The sequence below is a fragment of the Callospermophilus lateralis genome, chromosome 2, assembly GCF_048772815.1.
Source record: "Callospermophilus lateralis isolate mCalLat2 chromosome 2, mCalLat2.hap1, whole genome shotgun sequence".
NCBI lineage: Eukaryota > Metazoa > Chordata > Mammalia > Rodentia > Sciuridae > Callospermophilus > Callospermophilus lateralis.
In genome coordinates this window covers 137230509-137256800 of record NC_135306.1, presented here as the reverse complement: position 1 = coordinate 137256800, position 26292 = coordinate 137230509, and the positions used below count along the sequence as shown (strand labels likewise).

At 36.5% G+C, this 26292-nt stretch overlaps 1 protein-coding gene across 1 annotated transcript in view; it reads right to left on the bottom strand.

Annotated features, from left to right (window-relative positions):
- The window catches only part of Rab38 (RAB38, member RAS oncogene family), a 55832-nt gene extending 45159 nt beyond the window's left edge, over positions 1-10673 (bottom strand). Inside the window, exon 1 of the mRNA XM_076843899.2 lies at positions 10405-10673. Within this exon, the coding sequence (XP_076700014.2) occupies positions 10405-10606 (202 nt within the window). The 5' untranslated portion in view covers positions 10607-10673. The remainder of the gene's footprint in view (positions 1-10404) is intronic.
- Between the last annotated feature and the right edge of the window lie 15619 nt (positions 10674-26292).

Here is a 26292-nt window from a genome sequence, read left to right as displayed (position 1 = left end):
ACAGTAAACTCATGGAGTGCAACAGAATTTTTTAAAATTTAAGTTAAACACACTGATAATCAAGATCAATCAGACACTTCAGCAACTTCCAACAAGGTAGTTAACAGTTTGTCACTACATTCCTGTGATGTCATTAGGTCTTTTTTGAAAATGGGGTATTGGAAGTTTCTGTGATAAAAAGCAAGAATCATCCGAAAATGTGAATAGAAAATGAGGGAGGTGATGTCTCAAAGGATTGGGATGTTGTTCCATAACCAAACACCATGCCTAGAGTAAATTAGAGTTACTAAAATTAAATAAAAATTTCTTTTAATTTATGTGTTCTACTTTTCTCACATGAGTATTAAAATTAGAACATAATATGTATTTGGTTATTTGGTGCTATTTCATGAAGAACATCCTTGGGTATTTCTTTCAGTCTTCAGGCACAATGATAAAGTCACTTTGGCGCTACAGGAGACTTGTTAAACTTAAGGTTTGAGAATTTCTGCTGTATCCTCTAGAGTCTAGTTGGTTGTTGTCTTTAAATTTAAAAGACACACACACACACACACACACACACACACCACTACAGCATACATACAGTCCCTTTCACCATCCTATTTGTTTTAATCAGATTTTTTGGTGCTGTGACTAAAACACCTGACAAGAACAATTTTAGAGAAGGAAAAGCTTATTTGCAGTACAGTTTCAGAGGTCTCTGTCCATAGACAGCCAGCTCCATTCCTCCAAGCTTGAGGTAGGCTAAACATCATGGTGGAAGAGTGTGGCAGAAGGAAGTGGCTTACATGAGGATTAGGAAGCAGAAAGAGATGCCATTCACCAGATACAAAATATATGCCCCAAAGGCAAACCCCAGAGACCCACCTCCTCCAGCCACACCCTACCTGCCTTTAGTTACCCCTCAGTTCATCCCTAACAGGGGATTAATTCACTGATTGACTTAAGGCTCTCTCATCCAATCCATCACATTATTAGACCTAATTTAGATTCTGATATCATAAAGCATCATAGCTATTCCTAGTCTTTTTTTCCCAGATAAAGACCTGTGTCCCTCAGGCTCTGTGGTTTTCCAGAATAAAAGTAGATGAAGGTGGTTGTTATTAAACCAAACCAATCACATGGTCTCAGCAATGATGTATGCAAAGACTTCAGCTCATCTTCTACATGCAATTTAAGCAATCTGAGATGTGAAAACTATTGCATGGTTCTATCAAGCCTTAGAAAACAGCAGAATAGACTGGTTGGAAAACAGAGAAATATCAGTTCATATTCCAGCACTACTCCTTTGTGTAACTTTCAAAAAGCTTACGTATTTCTTTGCTTGTTTATTGGTTAAATAACCTATCTAAGCACAGTTTTTTTCATCTTTATATAATAACCAGTATCTACCACAAAAGTTCATTTTGTGCAATGAATGAAAAGATACATATAAATGCATAATACCATGACTGACTCTAAATAAATAGTAGCTATTTATAACATATTATATTGTAGAGAAAAACAATTCTCTCAACAATGAATTTAAGCCAATTTGTTTTATACTTCACTCTTAAATTGGATGGAAATTTGTTTGAACCTCCCACATTGTAAGTATTATCTTTATCTCCTTTAGACTGAGAGGTACACAAGAAACTAAGTCCTTCATCACTCTTCCAGAGAGAACAATTCTATGCAAGATTGAAAAACTAATTAAAAGTTAAATCCAAATATAAATGATAAGGAGCAAAGGTTAAATAATACACCAGGATAACTCAAATTATAAAAAGTACAGGTTCAGAGGAAAAAGTAATAAGATATTTAAAACTATTGAATGCTCTTCTTCAATTCTGTCTCTTGCTTCCAGAATCATGTGTTTGCTTGGTTCTCCTCCTATTAGCATTTTCTCCATTTCCTTTCTGACCTTACAATAATTTCATTAAGTTTTGTAGGAACTAATGGAAAGTCTGATAAAAATTGTGAAGGATATCCAGACAGGTACACAATAACTATAGTGCAAATTTTAATTGGAGAAGTGTTACAAGGAAGGTAAAGTGATACTGCTTGGGACTCAAAAGAGAAAGAAGTTATTTCTGATGGGGGAGAATCCAAAGGGAAGCTTTTGTAGAGGAGTTGCTTTCCAGGTGAGTCTTAAAACTCAGGTAGGATATGAATATGTGGACATAAAGGAAAGGACATGTGAACCAGTGGGAAGAATGGGAGCAAAGACATACAAGCATAAACACGAGACTTAATAAGGAACCAAAGGAACACAAGTGACTCAAGTGTGAGCCTCATAATGGACAGTGGCTGAAAATAATATTAGAAATGTTATTGTAAGCCACATTGGGCATAACTTTGGTTGTCTACCATGATAAATCAGCATTCCCTCTTCTCCACAGCATGAATCACCACAGGATTAGGTGAATACCCAATTCAATTATATTTGCACCTCAGCATCAAAACATCTGATGTTAAATATAAGTAAGTCTTTAATTCTTCAAACTTCATAGCAATAAACCAAGGAACCCTGTATCTTTGTTCTAGTTCTTCCATTATCATGTTCTGTGGGCCTAAGAAAGCAATGCCACCCCACTTCCAGGTCATAGCTTCTCGGCTCTAAAATGACCAGTGTGGCTTTGATGAGTAGTCAAATTTTTTACCTCTTAAAATTACCTTTCAAAAACTATCATTGAATATATTACATCTAAAAATCATGAGGAAGATTCATTTTTGCCATGTGACCTTCAGATAAACAAAAATTCACTCTAAATTATAGAGACTGTCAAATAGAAAAGTGCAATTTTCAGAAATGTTATTTAAAGTAAGCACAGTGGCCTATAACTGGAATCCAAGCGACTCAGAAGACTGAGGCAGGAGGATCACAAGTTCGAGGTCAGCCTGGCCAACTCAGTGAGCCCTGTCTCAAAATTTTAAAAAGGTGGGGGACCTGGGGATATAACTCACTGATAGTATGTCCCTGGGTTCAATCCAGGTACAGATTGTGTCCAGAAAAGATGGCATTTAAAGTGACTCCTCAGTTTTTATATCAAAAATTTACAATAGAATAATACCTTATAAAAAGTGATTACCATATTTTTTTATTCTAAAATATTTACATTGTAATATGTTAATGTTTATAAAATCATGAAATCTTTCATGAACATAAATGAGTTAGCAAGTTTATTTTTTATTTTATTAAGAATTTTTTTAAAACAACGATATATCTTAGGATTAAAGCAATGATATGACAGTTGACTGAAAAACTTTTTATGGAACACCTACCTACTCATTAAGTACATACTATGTGCCAAGTACTAAATTATGACTCAGTGACACAGTTTAGAGAAAAAAGGCGTTCCAATGCAGTAGTAGAGGTTTCCTAATCTTGGGTAAGAATAAAATATCCTGGGAGCAGAGAAATATTGTCTCCCCTCGTCTTACACAGTCAATAGAGACTTTCTAGATAGTCACATGAATAGCATGAGGACAGACCCACAGGAAATACGTAAGTAAAAAAAGACAAAAGTACATTTTGTCTGAGAGAATTGCTGAGGTATAGAGCAATGGAAAAGGTAAGTAAATAGGGACACTGTAAGATATCTGCCACGGTCAATAATCATGACAAGAACGAGAGATGAAACTATAACAAGGAAATCAAACCTGATCTTTAACAACTTGAATTTCATGCTAAAAGTTTAGCATTTAATTTTGAAAGTGGTACTGATCCACTGAGGAGAACAAATTGGAGAATATCAAAGTGGAGAATGATACAATGCTGAGAAGAATCAAAGCTGTGAGTTACAAACTGAGGGCCTGAGGAGTTCAGATGGCTTGCAAAGAAGATATGGCTATTGAAAATAAGAATAAGACAGCTATTTCACAAGTTAGAAAAGACAGGATTTGATTAATGCCTAAGAGTGAGAAAGCAAATCAAGAGGAGAAGAGTGAAAGTTAAAACCTGAGTTATTAACCAGGCCTGGTGGTGCACACCTGTAATCCCAGCAGCTTGGGAGCCTGAGACAGGAGGATTGATGGTACAAAGCCAGCCTCAACAATTTAGCAAGACTGTAAGCAACCTAGTGAGACCCTGTCCCAAATAAAAAACTTTTTAAGGGCTGGAGATGCGGCTCAAGTGGTAGCGCGCTCACCTGGCATGCGTGCGGCCCGGGTTCGATCCTCAGCACCACATGCAAACAAAGATGTTGTATCCGCCGAATATTTAAAAAATAAATATTAAAATAAAAAAATTCTCTTTCTCTCTCTCTCTCCCTCTCTCTCACTCTCTCTTTAAAAAAATTTTTTTTTTTTTTAAAGAGCTAGGTGTGTTTCAGTGGTTAAGTGCCTCTTGGTTCAATCTCCCTGGGTACCACAAAAGAAACTAATAAACCAAACCGAGTTATTTTCATTAAGTAATCTAAGATGATACATCTTCTTAATAAAATTCCCAAAGATCTGGGGGAAAGCTTGAAACTCAATAAGTAGGAACCCCAGGAGAGAATCTAAGATGGCCTTGCTGAGCTGAAAGCAAGCACTCTAGTAGACCAACCTAGAAATGAGGATGATTCCTGCTGGACTATATTAGATTCCCACCCCTGAAGCAATGGAGACAACATATTCCTCTACAAATATCTATCCCAGAGCCAGAGATCAAAAGAAATAAAAAGGGATCTTAGTGGTTTCAAAACTTTGAAGGATCCTCCAAAGAGGATCAGAACAGAAAAAGCTCTAAGTCTATTTCAAGACAACTTTCTCAAAAATTCATCAGGTGAGCAATGACCCTAGTATCAATCCCAGTGACTGCTTAACAGCCAACCACTTTTACTGAGCAGCCATTATGTGAAGGTAATATAAAGAATGTGTCCAGCAGGAAATATTGAATTCTGTGTTTGAGATTTATGAGAAGTCAAGCTTATAGGCACAGTTTCTGAGTCATCTGCACAGTTTAAACTACTCACTGGAAAGAGCCATTGGTAAAAGCACAGAACTAAGTACAAGCATAGGAAATATACTAGCTCAGGGGCTTTGTCCAGTCTCCTGAGGCTCAGAATTTGAAAGGATGTGGTGTGGTCAGGATCCTCTTTGCACAAGAATATTGTGAAGATACCAGTAACAGTGCACTTTACTCTCTTTTACAGGTGATTTTCTTTCATGTCATCATGCCCACACAACTGAGAACTTCTTAATGTCAAGAGTCAAGTTGTACCCTATTCTTTATCCTTGTTTTCCCTTTACTTAGCACAGAATCTAACATATACCATATATATCTCCAACAACACATATAAGAACTACTCTTTCCTAGCCCCTCTTTCTCTAATGATCCAGCTTCCCTTGATGAAATTGCTACTTGCTTTCCTGTCAGAACTAGTCCTAGATGAGAACAAGTCCCACATGTCCTGCCCACACATCTGTGACATATATAAACTCTAACAGCTGCTCTGCAATAGGCCCAAGGTCTTTCCTCACACATTCCTCACCCAACTTTGAAAGTGCACCATTTTTTGCTTACCATATGCATTGTTTCCCAGTAAGCACAGAGCATGCTATTCACATAGTAATCAGAAAATCTATAATTAGTCAGGCTGGAAACAAGGTAATAAACTGCCCAGCAGAGAGTAAGGGAGTAGTGCAGACTTGACATGAATTTATCTTTCTTTTCTCTCTCTTTTTTTTTTCTTAACACACTGGTTACCAAATTTAGCTTTTTCTACATTTCTAAATCATTTATCCTGATATTTAAGATCCCTCTTATAAAATTCATTCAAGAATTACTTTTAAAAATACATACCGAATAGACAGTCAAATCCAAACCTTTCCTTCAATTGAGTTTCACAATTTGAAAGGTCTTTGTAAATTGTAAAACAACCTATTACTTATGACATAACACAAATCAATGTCATCCCTGGTATAAAGGGATAGTCAGCTGCCCAAGTACTCTTCACCCTGTTACTCTACCTGGGAGATAATGTTCTCCTGTGCTTTTTTGCCACATGCAGTTAGGTAGGGAAGTTAGTATACCTGTGCCCCACATGGAACTATGGTTCTTATAAACTGATCTTGTTGTTAGAAAACATTTGTTATTTAGTAGAGTTCTGCAGAGAAATGTTGTATGGAGAAGAAGCATAAATTATTTTGTATTCTATTTGTCAAATCCAGAATTGGCTTTTCTGATGACTAAGAGGCTTCGTCATCTGTCATACTGAAGTTTAACAGATAAACTGTTCCTGTTCTTCTCTGCCACTTGTGACCATGGGCAAGTCCCTTACAAGCTCTCTGATTTTTCATCTTCTCTAATATAAATTGGGTTTAATACTATCTTCTCTGTTTATACCTTCAGTTTTACCAAAGGGTACTTAGAGAGATCAAGCAGGAAAATGTATGTGAAAGTAGTTTGTCACAATTACAATTAGAACAACAAGAATAATAGCTACATGTATTCAGCATTTAATATTTGTCAAGCACAGCTTTACAAGAATTAGCTCATTTAACTCTCATCATTACTCTAAGATATGCAAAGGTCTATTATTCCAATTTTACAAACAGGAAACCAAGGCATAGAGGATAGGTAACTTTATAAGTCTCCTCAGCAAAAAAGTTGAAAAAATTGTCATGTACTACCTATGCCCCAGGCACAGTAAAACAATGATATGAAAGTTGATGCACAATGTAAGAAATAACGTCTTACAGGAAAATAAAATCAGATGAGCCAGCTGAGGTTCAGCAAAGTTTTATGGTTTACTCAATGCCAAGTGTTACATTTTTAAAGTATCTATGATTTACAAGATATTCAGAATATGTCTGACGTACTCTATTATTAAGACAAGGGAAGTATAAGAAAGCTGTTAGAAACCTGGGGGCTGGGGCTGGGGATGTGGCTCAAGCGGTAGCGAGCTCGCCTAGTGTGCATGCGGCCCGGGTTCGATCCTCAGCACCACATACAAACAAAGATGTTGTGTCCGCCGAGAACTAAAAAAATTAAAAATTCTCTCTCTCTCTCCCCCTCTCTCACTCTCTCTTTAAAAAAAAAAAAGAAACCTGGGGGCTGGATTGAACAGTTTTGTTTTAAATTTAGCACCACAAAACCAGCTATTTTACTGGAAGATTAAATATGCCCAGACATTTATAAAAATAAATACTTAACAAATTTAGTTTCTATTACTATAACTGCCCAATTCCTGTAGCTGAGTCCCAAAGCACATCAAGAAATCTAAATAAAATCATATAGTTCTCTTTGAATGTGCTAATGGAGCATTTGCAATGTCTGGATTTGGAGAGTTATAAAACAGGAGAGCCTCACATGAGAAATTTTTGTTTTACTCTTTCCTAATTAGTCGATGTAAAAAGAGAAAAACATCATAATTAAGAATTAGTTCAGAAATAGATTTTCATTCATTTCTTTCCATTTTCTGCATATTGGTACAAAAAAATCTATTAGAAATAAGAAGAAGAGGGCAAAGAGAACTTCCTAACTAGGGAAGGGAAGAGGGCCTACCCCCTGGGTCAATGGATCATCAGGCATCCATGGGCCTGTGGACACAAAGAACATGCCTTGATGCCAAATCAGACAGCACAACTCAAATCCTGCTCTCCTACTATTAGCTGGATGGCCCTGGGCAAAGTTACTTGATTTCTGTGACTCTATCAAGAGCTTCTGAACATAGAGCTGCTCAGCTACTCCTCGATGATGGATTCCCTGGCATCTGGGGCAACTGTTGTCCTTGTGGGGTTTGAGGTATGAATCACCTCGTTTCACATGGTCCTAAAGTTACTTTTTAGAGACTTTCAGGATAAGACTGGCCAATCTAGGTAGACACAAGACATACATCATGGGAATTTGTTGAATAAATAGGGCCCTACTTAGCAATGAACCAAGCAAGTATCAAGAGTCTACCTAAGCAAGGATTCCCTCTATAGCAGGCATACCTGATATCCTGTCAGGTTAAGGAAAAGTCCTCTCTACTTCATGGACAACCCCAACCCCTTAAAACTAGGCCTGCTATCCTCTACTACCTCTTATTTCCAAACACACAGCATAACTGAGCAGGATGAAGGAAGACAAGCTATGACTTTAAGAATGTTCACTTAACTAACTACAATCTGAGTGAGCAATTGAGGGTGAATTTCACATATGATCATAGCCCACAAAAGTCCTAAGCAGCTTGAATTAGTATTTTCCCACCATCCCATCCCACCATGACCCAGCTCTCCACCACCCCAGCTTGGCCTTCTGTCAATCTCTAACTCATCTAACAGGGCTTTTGAGCTTGAGGCTGCCAAATACAGGGGAATAGATCCCTGGGAAAAAGAAACTTCCTTCTGAGGTGCTGAACACCACCTTATAGGTAAAACTGACTTTCCAATTCATCTAGAACTATGGTTCAGGAGGCATTTCCCAGCTTGGGAGTTAAATTTATATTGCAAAATGGGTAAGCCTGAAAATGATGCTGGCTGTTTGGGGACAGAATATATGTGTAATGTAGGAATTGCAATTCCTTAGGATTTGATCAGCACTTGTATATCATGTGACTCTTGCTTAGCATGTATAAATGCTCAAAAAAAAATTAGTAGCTAGTATAATAGCAACCCTTGAAGATCTCCAAGATAGTAGGCACGAATACCTTTAACTAGCATCATTGGTTGCTCATCTCTCATTTTCATTTTGTTAGGAGAAAGTCTCCCTTTTTATTGATCAGGAGACAAGAACAAGGAGTTTAAGGAACTTGTCTAAGATCTCATAGTATTCATGCAATAACAGTATTCAGAAGGAGCCAGTTCAATTCTGGAATTTGGGCTCACAAATACTATGTGTTTTCATCTCCCTGGTCAAGGTGAGAAAACAGATTTATAGACAATAACCTGCCTGAAGGAATATTACTACTTAGATTTGAAACAGAAGTACAAATTACAGCTACATCTTCTTTTAAACACTAAGCTATTTCTAGACCCAAGTCCAGAGACTTTTGGACCCAGGATAGTTTTCACACACTAAAATATGGAACATCAAGGCATATGGACTCACAGTGAATTTTAAAATATGGAAACCCAATCAAACATTGGTTGATGACATCTTCTGGTCTCTGATAACCCCTGTGCTTCTAAAGCTGCTGAAGACTCCAAATGCATGAATCTGTTCGTATGCCAAGAGCTTTATCATAAGACCTGGCAGCTCATGATTAAAGAGGCACTAGAGTCCCCAGAAATGCCCTTTCAAATATTTTCCACATTTATTCTCCCTTCAGACCATGAAAAAGCATTTCCAGCAACAGCTGAAATGAACCTGTTTTCTTAAAAAAGGATTGGAATAGTTTGGGTGCAACACTTATAAAGAAAGGTTCCTGGTACCCCAGACCATGAAACAGTCAGAAATGGAGTAGGACTATTTGAAGTTGTTCATGGAGAAGTTCAAGGACTTTAAAACTTCTAAGCAGGAAGGTTCCTGAGCCATCATTGTCCAACCCCTCTCTACTTAATAAGGATGCAATGAAACTGAAGGGAGTTGTCCAAAGCCACTGAGCAGGTTAATGAGTGGCAGAGCCAGAACCTGTAATAAGAGATTGGACATGCCAGGATTGCAAATATTCTTAGTCCAAGACTTACTCTTAGAGTAGACATTTCACATTCTCACTTTTGATTACACTTAAGTCCAGGTACAAACTCTCATTGTCAAATACTGATTTCAAACATTGTAAAAAAAAATTTAAAAAAAAAAGGTTCTCATTTACATATCTTTCAAAAGACAACTTTAAGGCCAAATTAAGAAATTTTATGCCTAATGTCATAGACCCTGACATAAGAGTTGCTTTAAAATACATATAAAGCTTTTTATAGATTATATAAAGACAGAGATATATTTTTTTTAAAAAAAATTGAAATGGGCGACTGGGGCATTAATTTGCCCCTGATAAATATAAAGCAAAGAATCACAAACTCCCTTGACTGAAGGACAGAAAGCAGGGTGTTGAAATTGGGAATAAAGCCAGCTGTTAAAAACAGGAATGGGCAAACTCCAGATAGTTTCATATTATCCCATTTGCTCCTATTAACTCGGCTAGGGGCTTCCCTAGGTCAGCTCAGACACAAGGGCCTATGTGGCACTCTGAGCAGCTTAACCAGTAAGACTATCGGCCCAGAAAACAAACTTGAGAAGAGAACCACCTAAAGCAATTGCTGAGAGTCTCACTCTCGGGGGGCCAGCAGTGGCCTGTTCTGAGTTGGAGAGACATCAGGGGAAAATAAAACGCCACCGAACGCACTTGAAGTTTCAGCTGGAGCAAAAAACTTTTTCTTGTCTTTGAGAACAAGTTTCCAAACCGCCAGGAATGCCCTGGAGATCTGGATCTTATTCTTGGCTGAGGGCCGCTGTCCTGGGACTGGAGACCAGCTTCAAGACGCCGCCGCTCGCCCCCAACCATCCCCGGTTCTCACCAGCGATGTCCCAGAGCTGCAGGCGCACTACTGTCTCCGGGTCCCAGTGAAGCACTTTAAGCGCGAAGTCCACGCCTATGGTGGCTCGGTAATGCGAGGAAAAGTTCTGGTGCACGTAGCGCTTGATGATGCTGGTCTTGCCCACGCCGAGGTCGCCGATCACCAGCAGTTTGTACAGGTGCTCCTTGTGCGGGGCCTGCATCCTGGCGGCCGGCCCGCCGTGCTGTGCCTGGCCAGGGAAGCACAGCCTGGGCTGGGCGCGGGAGAGAGACCCGTAGCGCAAGTGTGGGAGCCGGGGAGAGGCGTCCGCGGTGGGGCGGGGGCGTAGGGCGGAACTCCTCCCCTGAGGTTAATCCTCCTTCCTACTTCGCGGTCTTCGAGAAGGGTGGAGACAGGAGCTACTCCGGTTCTTATGGCCTGTTGCTGCACTTATTTGTACTGTGCTTCAGAGTTTCCAGAGATTTTTCTCCCCTTTGATGCCAGGCACAAACCTTTCAGGTGTAGATTTTATTTTCTATGTTTTGCCTGCGAGAAAATTGAGTGTCAAAAAATACCATACCGTGAGGGGGCTGGGAATGTAATTCAGTGGAAGAGCACTCCCCTAGCGCTTGAGGTCCAAGTTCAATCCCTATCTCCTGGAAAAAAAAAAAAAAAAATGTACTATGAGAGAGATGAGCCAGTGAAAGACCTAGGTGAACCCAGGTCTCCCAAGGACACAGGGCTCCATCACCATCCCACACTTGGAGCGTAGAGGCAACAGAGAATGCAATATTAGGAGGCACAACACCAGGATTTGGGTCCTGCAGGCCCCTGGTTTTGAGTAGAGAGATCTTGGGCAATTCCTCTGACTCCCCACGCCCCAGGCCTCAGTGAACTGTCAGCAGCTTTTAGATGTGAACTTTGAACACTTTCACATCTTTTCTACTGTCAATGAACTAGCAAGAAGGAGGTGGGGCTGAAAATGCAATCACATCCATGACTTTCAGCATCTTAAGAGCTCAGCAGCACTGACAATTCAAACAATCGGTTTTATTATCATAAGTAATAATATTAGCAAGCTTTCATAGAGCATTTGCTATGTGCCACAGGTTTTATACATATGTTGCTTAGTCACTCAAGAAGTCTTAAAGATAAGTACCATTACTTTTTTCCATCTTACAACTAAGGAAACCAAGGACTAGACACTTTAATTAGGTCCCAGGGTCAAAGGTTTTTTGTTTTGTTTTGTTTTGTTTTTTTTCATTTAATCAACATACATTGAGAACCTTCCCTGTTAAGCGCAGCTCTGTGTGCTTGGGATAATACAGGAATAATAATGGAGACAAGGATTCCTAGCTTGAACAAATGTGGGATAAGAAAAAATTGGTATAGAGTGGCCTGGAAAAGTCTTGTGGAAATGGGGACAATTCAGTGAATACTTGAAGGAAGTAAGATGGGCATGCAGGTCTTGAGGATAAGTATTCCATACCAAAATGAGGTATTGTATACCTGAATATATTGGGAATGAAGCTCCCCCCACCCACCTTCTTTGCAAACCTCAAGTGGTTTTCCTAATCTATGTGCAGTCTGGATTATTCTCATCTTTATCTGGTCTCCCCTTCTGACCTAGAGCATATTAGAACATTAGATATTTACTTTTATGTTAAAGGACAGGTAGGGCATGATTCAGGTTTTCTGGGGCACAAAGCTATAAAATTGGGTTATGGAGCTCTTTAAGCAAATGAATGTAAAATTTAAAAATTAAATTGTGTAAGCATGGAAGGGTCCTGAAGCTTCAGCTTCATTGCCTCTCTGAGGGAAAGAGATCACTCTTTCAGGGACACTGGCCAAGAATGGTGAGCAAGCTCCCTGGTCAGGCAGGAAGTATGTACAATTTGTTTCCAGAGGAATTCATTTAGGTCTCATGATAATTTTTCACAGTGGGAAGAAATTACTCTCCGTTTATATTTTTAAATCCTTTAGACTAAAGTGATTTGATGCATAATGGACTAGCAGTGCAGTGAAATCTTTGTTAAAGAATCTCTGTCTCTGAACCTGAAAGTGGCTCTTTCTCCCAGCAACTACAAAAAAGCACCCTGCAAGCCTGTCTTCCACTATAGCTCCCCAAGCATCTCTGGCAATGTTTTGACATTCTCACTACCCTTATATTGTTAAACCACAGCACATCTTCTCCTGAAGAATAGAAAGGCAGATGATTCAATTCTGTAAAAGGTATGTGAGATGACCACAAATTTATCAGAATTAAAACCTGGAGTGGTATCCCAGAAAGCCTAGCATCATATTTCTCTAAGTCTTCATTCCTATGATATCCAATGTGCATACATATGCTTGCACTTATAAAGTGGAAAAATTAATTAAAATGATTGGAAATTGCTTTGCAAATATAAACCTGAAAGGACAATCCCTCATGTTTCCCTCCCAGTGCTATAGGTGAGCTTCTGTGAAATTACCTTATTTGCTTTTGCCATTGAGAGAGCCATGGGAGTTATTTATTAGCTTGCGTGTGGTCTTAATTATTGCATCAAAGAAATACTTAAAGGACTGCAAGATAGTGCCCTGTAGACTTTATTGTAAGAAAGGTAAACTAATTTTTCTTCAATTTTTCTACAAGGAATATGTAATAAAACAGATGACTGCAAGATAGGGTCCCATAGGCTTTTTTGTAGGAAAGGTAAACTAATTTTTCTACAAGGAATATGTCCTAAAATAGATGGGCCTTTATTTTGCAAAAGACATACTAAGGAATGACCATATAATTTATCCAAACTGAGCCTCCTGAAAGTAATAGGAGACATTTTAATGATTACACCAAACAACAGGAACAAGCAAGGAATGTCCTTGAGAACATTCATTCCTGAAGCAGAGAGTTAGCGATCACAAATGAGATCTACAAATAACAGGAACATTTGAAAAATCTCCTAAATCACTACTTTAACAATAAATATGTTTGTCAGGTTAAGGCTGAAGTTCATTTCTCTGTTGTCTTCAAAAACAAGCAACTAAGATAAATATGGAGCAAAATGATTTTGTGTGTAGTAGAACTTCAACTTCCTTGTATTGGGTACCCTTTGTTTTTAGTAAATTTATTTAATTCTCGCAACCACCCTGAAGCATGTATCCCTTTATATAATGAAGGAAATAGGGCTAAAATAATTTAAATTTTCTCCTCAAAGTCACATATATGAAGTGACAAAATGAGAATTTCTAAATCCATGGTTTTTTTCTAATAAAGAGTCTATTTTTCTAGTAGACCAAGAATCTATTTCTGTTGCTCCCAGAGAAAGTAATAGTGTCATACCAAGGATCTCCAGTGCATAAGTCCCTAGCCTAATAGGTGATGACATAAGGATTGGTGTGGCCTAACTCAGAAGGATAAAAGTTGCCATAAAATTAAGACCATCAACCCAGCAATATTTATATGCAAAGCACCAAAAAGGAATTTTTTGTTTTGGTTGGTTGGCTGGTTTTTTGAGGACCAGGGTCAAAAAAAGGTTCTCAAATTTATCCAAATGACAGTGTAAGATATAAGTCTCTACCATCAAAATGCATTCATTCTGGTCAGAGCATTAAAATATATATGGCTCTCCACCTATACCCTGTGACCTTCATAGACCTTTCACTGCAACTTCCTGTCTTTCCTGTTCACATGTGATTTTCTTGTTTTCCATCTTTGGAATGGGACTTTCTCTGCTTGCACTCATCCACTCCTGTGACAATACGGTAATTTAGGCTAGAAATTCAACTCTGAAATCTGGTGAATTTTTGATTTCACAAATTCTTCTTCTTCTCAGTTATAAGATCTTAGTAAAGAAATTTAACTTCTATAAATTTGTCCTTCATGGGTAAATTGAGGATGGCATTAGTTTCTACTTCAAATTTGTTTGGAAGACTAACAGTGCAGTAAAGTGTTTAGCATAGTGCTTGGCCCAGGATATCCACTAAAAAATAAAAGTTAAACTAACAAATGTCTGCTGATTTCCACAGCTGTACTTAAAACCCCAACATTACACCTACATTCCATACCCTGGTTACAAACTGCCTGCTGGGCATTTCTATCAGGCTTTCTGGCAGGCGTTGCAACTAAAACATGTACAGAATTGAACTTATTATCTGTCCTAACAGACTTGTTCCTTTTCCTGTATTCCTGGTTTGGGGTCGGTGGATCCACCCTTACCATACTATGAAGCCTGAAAACTCAGTCACACTTGACTCCTCCCTCTATATTGCCCACACATCCTGTCAGCTGAACCCTCTGATTCTATCTCAAATTCCTAAGTGCATTTCCTCTAGTACATCAAAGTACTATTAGAAGAAAAAGGTGAATATTTATTCTACATTATTGTAGGGATAGAATTTTTAAAGGTGAAATGAAATGCAAAATTATAAAATAAAAATATTTTAGGGGTTGGGGTGGTGGCTCAATGGTAGAGTGCTTACCTAGCATGTGTAAGGCACTGGGTTCAATTCTCAGCACCTCATATAAAATAAGTAAAGGTCCATTGACAACTAAAAAACATACTTAAAAAAATATATTTTAAGTGTGTGTGTGTGAGTATGTATATTTCACCAGAAGCAAGGCAAAGGCAAAATGGGGAAATTTTGCAACATGTAAGAGAAGCAAAAATGGAATATAATTTATGCATATAAGCTCATTAAATTATTTTTTAAAACAGATAAAGGAATAAGACGTGAATGAACAATTTATCATATAAGAAAAACAAAAAAACCAATAATAATATGAAAAGTTATTTCATTAGCAATAAAAACATGAAAATTAAAAAACATTGAGACACCATTTTCCCTTTTCAAAGTAATAAATATATTTTAATACTAAAATACCCAAAATTGATGAAGATACAAACAAACAGATACTATCATATAACACTAGTTCCACCAGTGTTATAAGAATAAACTCTTCATAGGAAAATTGACAATATGGATCAAAAACCTTAAAATGTAAGTTCCCTTTGATACAGCAATTCAATTCATAGGAATTTATGATAAGTAAATCATTAGAGGTTTATATCCATGAATACTTAACTTCAAGAATGCCTTATTATAATGTTGCTGAAGTGCTGGGGAGTGATATTAGCCAAACAATATGATTATATTGTGTGCCTATATAAATATGTAACAACAAACAGCAAAAAATCGGAACTTCCTAACATAATCAGGTTAAGTATCATCATGGCATAATTATGTGAGGGCACATCATACAGCCCTTATAAATGATGATAAAGAAAAATATTAAAGCCAGAAAGATGTTCACATTATTTTCTCATAGCATTTTAAAATTGAGAGAAAACAAATTGCAAAATATTATAATTTATGCTGAATTAGGCACAAAATACAACATTTTTATTTTATAAACATACACATGTTGTTAAGAGAACCAGTATGTTATCAAAGTTTATCCTTGAATGATGAGATTATTGTTGTATTTTATTATTTTTTATTGCTTTTATATATTTTCTTACTTCATTCATACAAGAAACATTATTGATTGCAAAAAATAAAAAAATATTTGTAAGTGCACAGAATGAGTCTTAGGTGAAGATTCCCAGCAACTCCAGTTCCAGGCTTCCAAGTTCAATGTGTACTGACGATTTTGTCTAAGCCTCCCCACCAAGCGCTCAGTATCAGTGTCTTAGGTTTCTATATTTTTCCAGTCAACCTTTGTCATCCCGATCCCACTGATCTTATCAGAGCTGAGAGTTTGTCCTCCCAAGGAAATCAACACACCATTTCATGGGTGGCACAATCAGTGTGACACTCCAGAACCAGTCAGACAGGGTCCTTACGTTGTCCAGGGTTATTCACTCAAGAGGCACTGATAGAAGCCAACCCCACATGCTCCATTTGGATAAAAATTCCCACCAGGGTCACTGGTTTCCAAACTTAGATTTTGTCTTTACTCCTTTCTCCTCATGTCTTGCTTTTCCACTTTGACACCAGGTGTCTGATAATTCTTCTCTATAATGTCTCTTCCATTCATTCATCTCATCCCTTTCATTTCAATACCTCTTAATATCTCACCAAGGAGCTGCTTCCTAAGGTAATCTCTGATTCAATTTCCCCTGGTTTGAACATCCATCATCACTTGCAGATCAATCTTCAAAAATAAATTACTTCAACAGGGCGCTCCTCTACTCACAAACTTGAAGCCTATTTTGTATATGAGAGGAACAGATTTTGTTTTATTTGACCTTTTATTGAGTTAGGTTTTTCTGTTGTATGTAGCCGAACCAAATCATAAATTATAAACTTCCTTGGATGTGAAAAAGGAGGTTATGTCCTTCCCTTGCACACCTGTATAATAGTGTTCCACCTCCTACTGGCATTCTTTTAATAGATTTCATCTCTGTCCTCTTTGACTCTACCTGTGAAATCAGAAGTATATTCCCTACCAGCACCTGGCGTAGTACCCGTCACGTCTTACCTGTATGCCCAAGACATGTTCCATACTTGTTCAGGCCTGGCTGTACTTGATGTCCTGACTTGCTCAGACACTCAGTAAATCTTTTAATGACAATGGAAGATAGGAAACATGAAAGATCATGTCTTCTGTTATTGCCAACCACTGAGCTGTCGATACAGTAAGCCTTTTTTTGTTTTGTTTTGTTTTCTACAGGAAGCTTCAGCAACTGGGCACAGTGACACACTGTACTCTGAGAGGCTAAGACAGAAGGATTGCAAATTCAAGGCCAGCCTGGGCATCATTGTGAGACTCTGTCTCAAAATACAAAATACAAAGGCTGGGGATGGAGTTCAATGCTTACCTAGTATGTGTAATCCCCTGGGTTCAACTCCTAGTACTGAAAGAAGGAGGAGAAACTTGAGTATTGCTACCAGCATCCAGCATCTGTAGAAAACAATGGGAAGATGGGAGCCAAAGGCCACTGGGATGAAAGTTATAAGAGCTGCATTATTTTTCTGACTCCTATACTAAATCCAGAGTCACTTTGCACTCTGCCAACTGCATTTGAATACCTTGTTCAAATTGATAAGACATTTTAAAAGAGTTTGATCATATGTATTAAGGGTCTTATATATAGACATAATTATACAACAAATGATAAGTATCCTTTAACCAGTTTTTCCTATTTTAAGAATCTATTCTTTTAAAATAGGCCATCTTTAAAAGATTTACGCACAGTATATTTAATGCACCATTATTTTAAAAGCAAACTGAGTATATATCAACAGAGAATTGATTAAATAAAAAAAAATGTCGTATACATAAAATTAAATACTTTGTTGTCATATAAGTTTATAAAGAATATTGACAATGTTCAAGATACTATATTATTTGAAAAAAGGCAAAATATAAAATTTTATGTATAATAATTGTACATGTTATTTTATATATGATATACTATGTGGAAAAAGGCAAAATACAAAATAATTGAAATGTACCATGAATGTGGTACATATAATTATATACATATGTGCATATACATGTGTGTGCTAGTTATCATCTCAATTTTATAAACATATGTGCATGATTCTATACATACTGAAAGGAAACTTACCAAAATAGGGTTATAGTCTTAATATGTGAGATTTTTCTTCCTTATACTTTTCTGAACTCTTCAACACATATATATGTCAATATTAAAATCTGTAAAATTAATGTATTAGTATTTTGGAAATATTTTCATCTTTATTATTTATATTTATATTTGGTATTTTGAAATTTTACACTGAAGAGTTTTTAGTGAAGGAGATAATTGATCTATGGACAGTAGGAATTTTCAAATTGAACTGATATTGGAATATTCTTTTAGTGAGCTAACCTCAGATGGGTTCAAGCTAGGAGTCTGGAAATCTGGCTGGTATCTACTATTTTTCTGACCATCTTTGATTCAGAAACTTTAGTTACGGAGAACTCAAAGGAAAGATAGAAAATCCAAGCAATGAGAAAAGATGAAAGGATTATATTGTTTCTTTGCTTGGTTGGTTTCTTTGATGTTTATTTTTAAAAAGTACCTTAGCTCTTTTCTGTTCAGACTGAAATCTACACATTAAAGGTTTCTGGCAATGTTGTCTGTGGATCAGGATTTATTTACCAGATCTTTTCCAACAGCTTAGCACCTGAATCAGAACCTTTAATGTTGCTTGATGCCTATTCAAGTTGGAGAAGAGACACTTATCTAGACTGCTGCAATCATCTTCCCCAAGTATGGTATTTTGTTGTACAAATTGGCCTCTATTGTAGGGAAGAGAGACAGGAGGAGCAGAGGCCCCTCACTAGACATATCTATTGGGCTTCTTGAGGCTGACAATACCATCAAAAATTTAAAAAAGAGACATCAGGTACTCCAGCTTGCTGAGTACCAGAAGACTCAAGAAGATTAGGGCTATAAGAATTCAAAGCTCCAGGGCCCATGGGACAAATGTTTGCAGCAGTTGTCGGTGGGAGGGCCTCCTCCTCCACTGATAGCCTCATTTGGTGTACCTGGTGAGAGTTATTGCTGAGTGCTGCTGCCTCCTCCTTTAGATGAAATGGTTCTCCAACTGAATCTTCACTACTGATTCATTGAAGTCAAGGTACTTCAGGGTAATCCAGTTTGGGTCTTGATGAACATAAGGTAATCCCACATGGTCTTGATGAACACAATTTCCAACATTCAGCTGTAGAACAAAGTCTGTGAGTCTCCAAAGAGCATGCACTGGCTTGCTGTCATAATGCAATACATTCATCACATTCATCAGCTGGGTCCTCCTTGAGTCATTCTGCAGTTATTCAGTTTACTCTATGGGGTGTGTGTGTGTGTGTGTGTGTGTGTGTGTGTGGTTGTTGTTGTTGTTGTTGTTTTTAATAAAACTTTTTATCTTTATTTATTCCCCTCCACTTAGGACAATTTTACAATGCTAAAAACTTTTCTTGAGCGTTTTTAAAACAGTCCCTAGCTGAATAAATATCAGACAAGGAAGCTCTGGAAGCATCCTCATTTCCATTCTCAGTGGGGTCATGGCCCAGTCTCCCAGCTCCTGGAATGCAAGTCTGGCATTCTTTTTTTTTTTCTGGGACAGACTCCGGAAGCTCAGCCTAAGGGATCAGACAGCCCCCTGCCCTCCAGAGAAATGGATCAAATAAATAATAATTGAAAATGAAAGAGATTTCATAGTTTCAACAAAGGCTAAGAAGACTATATCTATTTTAACCCTACTCATAATGGTAGCTTTACTACCACTTGGGTTCACAGTGAGGTCACAATCACTGGGTGTGTTGGAAGGGTGTAAGAGTTATGTATCAAATTGCATTGTCTGCTCTTCACTAATTGGCTAGTGCAATCTGGCATTTATTATAGAGAAGTTGGCAGAACTAGGAAAAACATAATTTCCAACCCTGGGCTGGCAAGAATTACTTAAGGTTGTAATTATGGGTCTCAGCACAGAAGTGATTGATGGTCATCTTGCCTGAGAGAAGGAAAGACATAGAGCAGATCACTGGGACACACTCTGCTGTGAGGCCACTCTTCACTTTGCATTCATGATAAATGTACATAAATCTCTTAAACAAATTCTACTGAAAAAGACAAGTTATGGAGTTTAGTATCAGTTCCACAATTCACCTGCAGTGTGAACACAGGCAGTCTATTGGATCTCTTTCAGCCTAGATTCTGCACTTGATCTTGGCTAATAGATAAAGAAATAGCAAGCCTCAGATTCATTAGCAGTGACATTTGATGAATATTATCTATTCTCCATGGCTATAAAAAAAATCAAATCAGAAAAATGGCTGAGCAATTATTTAGGAAATTGAAGGGATATTTATACAAAATTATGATTTCTCACTACTCCTAGTGTCCATGCCATATGATCAAAAGAACTCTGCTGTAAGACTAAACACTAATGGCAGTAATGGTTCTATTGAAGTACTGAAGTTGAAATACTCTATTGTAAGACTAAACATACAGCTTTACTATGAATCTAATATAAGTCTACCATCCATCCTAAAAGCTAAAGGATTTCACCCCCTCTAAAAAAATATCACTGAGCATTGCTTTGCATCAAACAGACCTGATTTTGAATTGTACTTCTACCACTTACTAATTGTATGACCTTGGAGAAGTGTCTTAATGTGTCAAGACATATGTATTTCATGTTTGCATTTAATGTATAATTAAAGCTCATTCTTTTAACAACAAATACTACTATTAGTTTATTTATGTAGAAACTCAAGCTGAGAAGTTAATTCCTTTTCTAAAGATATAGCACATGTAAATACCTGAATTGAACTATTATTATTATTATTATTTTAATCAGATATTGAACTCAGGGTCACTGAGCCACATCCCCAGCTCTATTTTGTATTTTCTTTAGAGGTTGGGTCTCACTGAGTTGCTTAGCACCTCACTTTCACTGAGGCTGGCTTTGAACTCACCATCCTTGTGCCTGAGCCTCCTGAGCTGCTAAGATTACAGTTATGTGCCACCATGTCTGGCATTTATTATTTTTAATTGACAAATAAAATTATATATAATTATTATGTACAACATGTTTGAGAATACGTACACACTGCAGAATAGATAAATTGAGTTAGTTTACACATGCATTACTGTATATGCATGTCACATTTTGGTGGTGAGAATGCTTAAATGTACTTGTTTCAGAAATTTTCAAGAATATGGAAAATTGTTTTTAACTGTAGTCAACATGTATACGATGAATTTCTTAGTCTAATTGAATCAGAATTTAAGCCCAAACCATCCAGATCTGAGATTATTATCCTTTCTATTATGTAATAATACATGATCAAAGTACAGAGCACATAGTAGACATCTACTGACTGCAGGCATAGTCTCTTGTTTAAAGTTTGGTCTCTGAAGCCAAAGTGCCCGGGGTTCATTCTGGCACTCCCAGTTATTGCCTGTGTGACCATGGGAAAGATAATTAAGTTTTCTGTGCCTCAGTTTCTTTCCCTGTAGAATGGAGATAAGAGTAGCCCTATTCTGTAGGTTTATTCTAAGAGCTGAATTAATATATGTATAGTACTTAAAGAAAGTACTCAATAAAAATGATCACTGCTTGATGAAAATAATTTTTCTGACCTCTTCACCAATATGTAATGTAAACATACTGTATCACTGTCTATTTTATGAAGAAGCAAAGTATATAAGAACTAAAAATAAATAATTTATGCTTTGTAGAGTTACTAGTAAGTAATAAATATTTCTGATAATACATATTTAAGACTGAATTATCATTAATCACTATGAGACAAATTAGGGGGTATTTTTCATTTAATGTTTTTTATTATGACTTATACAGGTGCATTTTCATGAAGTTTGGCAAATACAGAAATAGGGAAAACTAATCAGAATTTCATTGTTTAACACAATTGCTGCCAAAGTTTACTGCATTTTATTATTTATTGCTCTGTTTGTATATATGTGTGTATATGTAGATATGCAAATAAAGTAAAAAATTCTATAAACATAGCTTGGTTTCTAAATTGCACTTGTTCATGTAATAGAGTTTTAAATATTTGGTTTTAAATATTATGAATTTTTTTTAATATATAGCCCATTGTTTCTTAAAAGTGCATTTAAGATGAAGTTCAGCATGCTATAATTTTAATCCAATAGAGTTTTTATAAATATAACATCACTATAGTCTTAATGAGTTTTAAACACATTACATATAAAATGATATATCACAGGAAATAGCATTTTAAGAAAGTATCTTTTCCTTCCTCAAAAGGTAACAAAACATCTGCTTTTTTTGAAATAAAGGAGAGAATTATAAAAATAGTATTCTTGAGCTATATAAGTCATCTTTCAGATATTTTGGGAGTTCCTCCAATGTGCAAATTTCACACACACAAAAAAAATCAGTGAGGTCTTTGAACATAATTTTTAGCATATGCAAATTGTCTACATCTAATTATACTTAGAAATTCTTATCTTGAATATATGAAAGCATTTCACATATCTTAACAAAGATTCAAAGTTCTTTTAAAAGATCTAATTTGGAATTATATTAACAAGAAATTCTACCAAAATATATAAAATATTACCTATAATAATATATAACTACAGACTGTTTCTAAAGCACTGAAATGAATGTTATATTTCAAGAAAAATATTCTGCAAATTGAATTAAAACCAATTTTTCTATTTTTTACCTATTGTAATTATTTATTAAAATGCAATAAATTCAAATAGTATTTTTAAAAATTAAGCAGAGTCAATTAGATGAAGACTTTGCTAAATCCTCATGCTCTTCTGCCATCCTTTTAAAATATTACCCTCTGCCATTTTTTAGTTTTCAGCTTTCTGTGATTATTATTTTGGAGTTCTAACTACTTGTTGTCAGTTTTATTTATAAAATATATCTGAGAAGTGTCAGTGGATGCCATCCCAATTTAACATTGATGCCTTACTTTTAGAATCAGAAGAATAAACTACCCATTCAGCCATCTAGGAAGAAAGTATCTATCTCATATAGTATAATTTATATTCCTAGGTTATTCAAAGGGTATTTAATCTGGAGCATTTTTGTCAAGGAGTATTTATTGGTATTTCCTTTTTTGTTCCTTTGGCGGAGGGCACTGGGGATTAAACTCAGGGGCATACAACCACTGAGCCACATCCCTAGACCTATTTTGTATTTTATTTAGAGACAGGGTCTCACTAAGTTGCTTAGTGCCTTGATTTTGCTGAGACTGGCTTTGAACTTGAAATGGTCCTGCCTCAGCCTCCTGAGCTGCTGGGATTACTTACGGGTGTGAGCCACTACCCTCAGCTTTATTAGTATTTCAATGTAGTCCTGGAGGATGGGAATTTTTCTGCTTACCAGAGAAGGGAATTAAAAAACTGAGAAGTTGGAAAAGAATCAAGTTAAACATAAAAAGAGGAAGAAAAGAAGAAAAAGTAAAATCAAAAAGAAGGTGACAGAAGAAGGGAAGTGAGAAGAGGGAGGGAGGGATTTCACTGCACCCATACTTCATGCCACCTGCATTGCATCATTTCACTATCAATCTAACCATAAAATGCAGGTTTTATCTCTGTTTTACAGAAGAAATTGAAATGGAACACAACTTGTTAGTAACTGAGCTGAGGTTTAAGTATCTGACTCCAAAACCTGTATTTGGTTCCATATCTACATATCCAACACTAGAAATCGGCTTTTCTACTGCCTGATTTATGGAAGTACCTCTGTCTGTCTCTTCTCTAGCTCATTGCAGAGTCTGACACACAGTAGATATTCAATAAATATTTGATAACTGGCTGAGTGAATGAATGGTTCCAAAAAGCAGAAGAAAAATGAGAAAATGAGTTTTTGTTCTTATACAATAAGCAAAGGGAGGCAGACAAAGGGAGGTAGGAACTGCATTCAGTTGTATTTTGACCTTGGAAAGTAAGGTTATTTGAATTTAGTTAAAGGTATGAGTTCAAATTGGGTATCACCAAGAAGTTTAGTTTCTGCTCAGATGATTTTTAGGTTGAAAAACAAACAAATAAAACACAGGAGGTGTTTTCAACCAGGTACAGATCTATGGATTTTCTTCTGCTAGGAAAGTTCAGAAGTGTGGCCATAGATTATGAGGATTTATTGGATTATCGCAAACCACATTCCTGCTACAGGATTTACTCTCAAATAAGTATTGAATTCCAAAGGCTCCTTCCGACCTGAACTGGCCTTCCCCAAACTGCTATCTTACACATTTTGAAGGCTTACACTTTCTTAGAACGGAATCTCCCAGGATGCAAACTTAATGTATCAGCTGCTTTATTGGCAACCCAAACATTAAACATACTGATTGTGCTTTATACAAACAGATAAAAGGAAGGCAGCAGAAGGTATTTGGTTTGTTAGGTTATTCAATGGAAAATTCATCTGACAACTGTATTAATTACAATGCTCAGCTTAATGAGTATCAGAAAATCCAACTAAAATGGCCTTCAATAATAAAAAGAATGTTAGCTAACATTCGGTTTAGCAAAATATGGCCAAACTTGACCCAGTAGCTCAAAGAAGCACATAGTTTCTTATGTTCTCCTGCTCTAGTTTTCACAATATTAGCTTCTGTGTAGAAGCTAAATGACTATTTACCAGAGTTTTTCATCTTGTTCTCCTGCTGATACAACTGGCCCGTATGCATTTTGTAGCCTTCTTCATAGTTAAATTTGGCCGTGTGACTGTGATTGAATTCTGGCTAAGAGGCAGTGGGCAAAAATCCTCCATGCTTTCTCCTCCCCAAAAAATGATGGAGACAGCATCTGTTATGGTTTGGATGTGAGGTGTCCTCCCAAAACTCATGTGTGAGACAATACAAGAAGGTTTGGAGGAGAAATGATAGGATTACAGTCTTGGTCTAATCAAGTTGATTGATTCCGGATGGGATTAACTGGGTGGTAACTGGAGGCAGGTGGGGTGCAGCTAGAGGAAGTGGTTCATTTGGGGCATGGCCATGGAATATATATTTTGTGTCTGGAGAGCCAAGTCTATTTAGATAATAGTTTTCAATCACAACTAAAAGGTAATAGTTTTCTGAATTTTGACCCTCAAGGATCGGAAAAGATGACCAGTTATAGAACTCAGATGGAAAAAGATTAAAAGTGTGTACCCTTCTCACAGATTATTTAGAAAGGTTTCAGATAACCATCTTTTAAATTGAGAATGATAGATATGTAAATACTAAGGCAAAAACTGAAAGGAATCAGACTTCCCACGTGAGTTTAGAAAATAACTATCCCAGAGAGAAAGTTTCATGTGTCCTTGAGAATAAAGTATATTCCACTGCTGTTGGGTGGAAAATTATTTTTCTGTTAAGGCCATTTGATCTATAGTGTTGTTCAAACTTGTTTTTATTTCTTATTGATTTCCTGTTTGGATGTCACATCTATTTTTGGAAGTAGGGTATTGAAATCTCCCACTTCTATTGTATTGCCATTCATCTCTTCCTTTAGATCTGTCAATGTTTGCTTTATATATTTAGGTACTCTGATGTTGGGTGCCTATGTATTTATAATTGTTACATCATCCTGTTGAGTTTACTCCTTTAGCATTAAATAGTAGGATTTCTTTTATACATTTCATCACTGGGCTTTTTTTGATTGGGGAGCTTAATCCATTTACATTTAAAGTAATTATTGATAGATAGCTATATACTAATAACCATTTGATTAATTATTTTCTTCAGGTCTGACTTGCTCTTTCCTCTCTGTCTTCTTTTTTGACTTGCCAGTTTTTTTATTGATATATTTGATTTCTCTCTGTGTATCTTCTTTTTTGAAAAATATTTATTTTTTAGTTGTAGTTGGACAAAATACCTTTATTTTATTTATTTATTTATTTTTATGTGATGCTGAGGATCAAATCCAGGGCCCCGCATGTGCTAGGTGAGCGCTCTACTGCTGAGCCATAACCCCAGCCCCTATGGTTTGTTTATATGTATTGTGTGTGTGTGTGTGTGTGTTTGTGTGTGTGTGTGTGTGTGTGTGTGTGTTTACCTTGAGTTTTATGTGAAACATTCTATGAGGCCTATTTTAAGCTGACAACTTAAGGGTTGTATATATGAAATATACCTAGATTTTTGTATATCAACTATACTTTGACAAATTTTTAAAAGAACTTCAGTACCTGAAGGGAAACAGATCCACTACATTTTGAGGAAATTAAATTACTAAATTAAATGAATCAATACCAAAAAAATGCCTTGACTACCTGTTTTCAAATCTGGATGCCCTAAAATGCCATGAGCAGAAAAGAACTATGAAATATGTGTAACCCCTGAAAAGCAACTACTCCCCAAAACTAACTTCAGCTGTCATCATGAAAGGTAATGGAGGATAATTATTAGCAGAGGAGTAGTTAGTCTTTAGAAAATAAAAGATGAAAATGTTCCTTTTAGAACATAGGATAAAAGTTTAATCA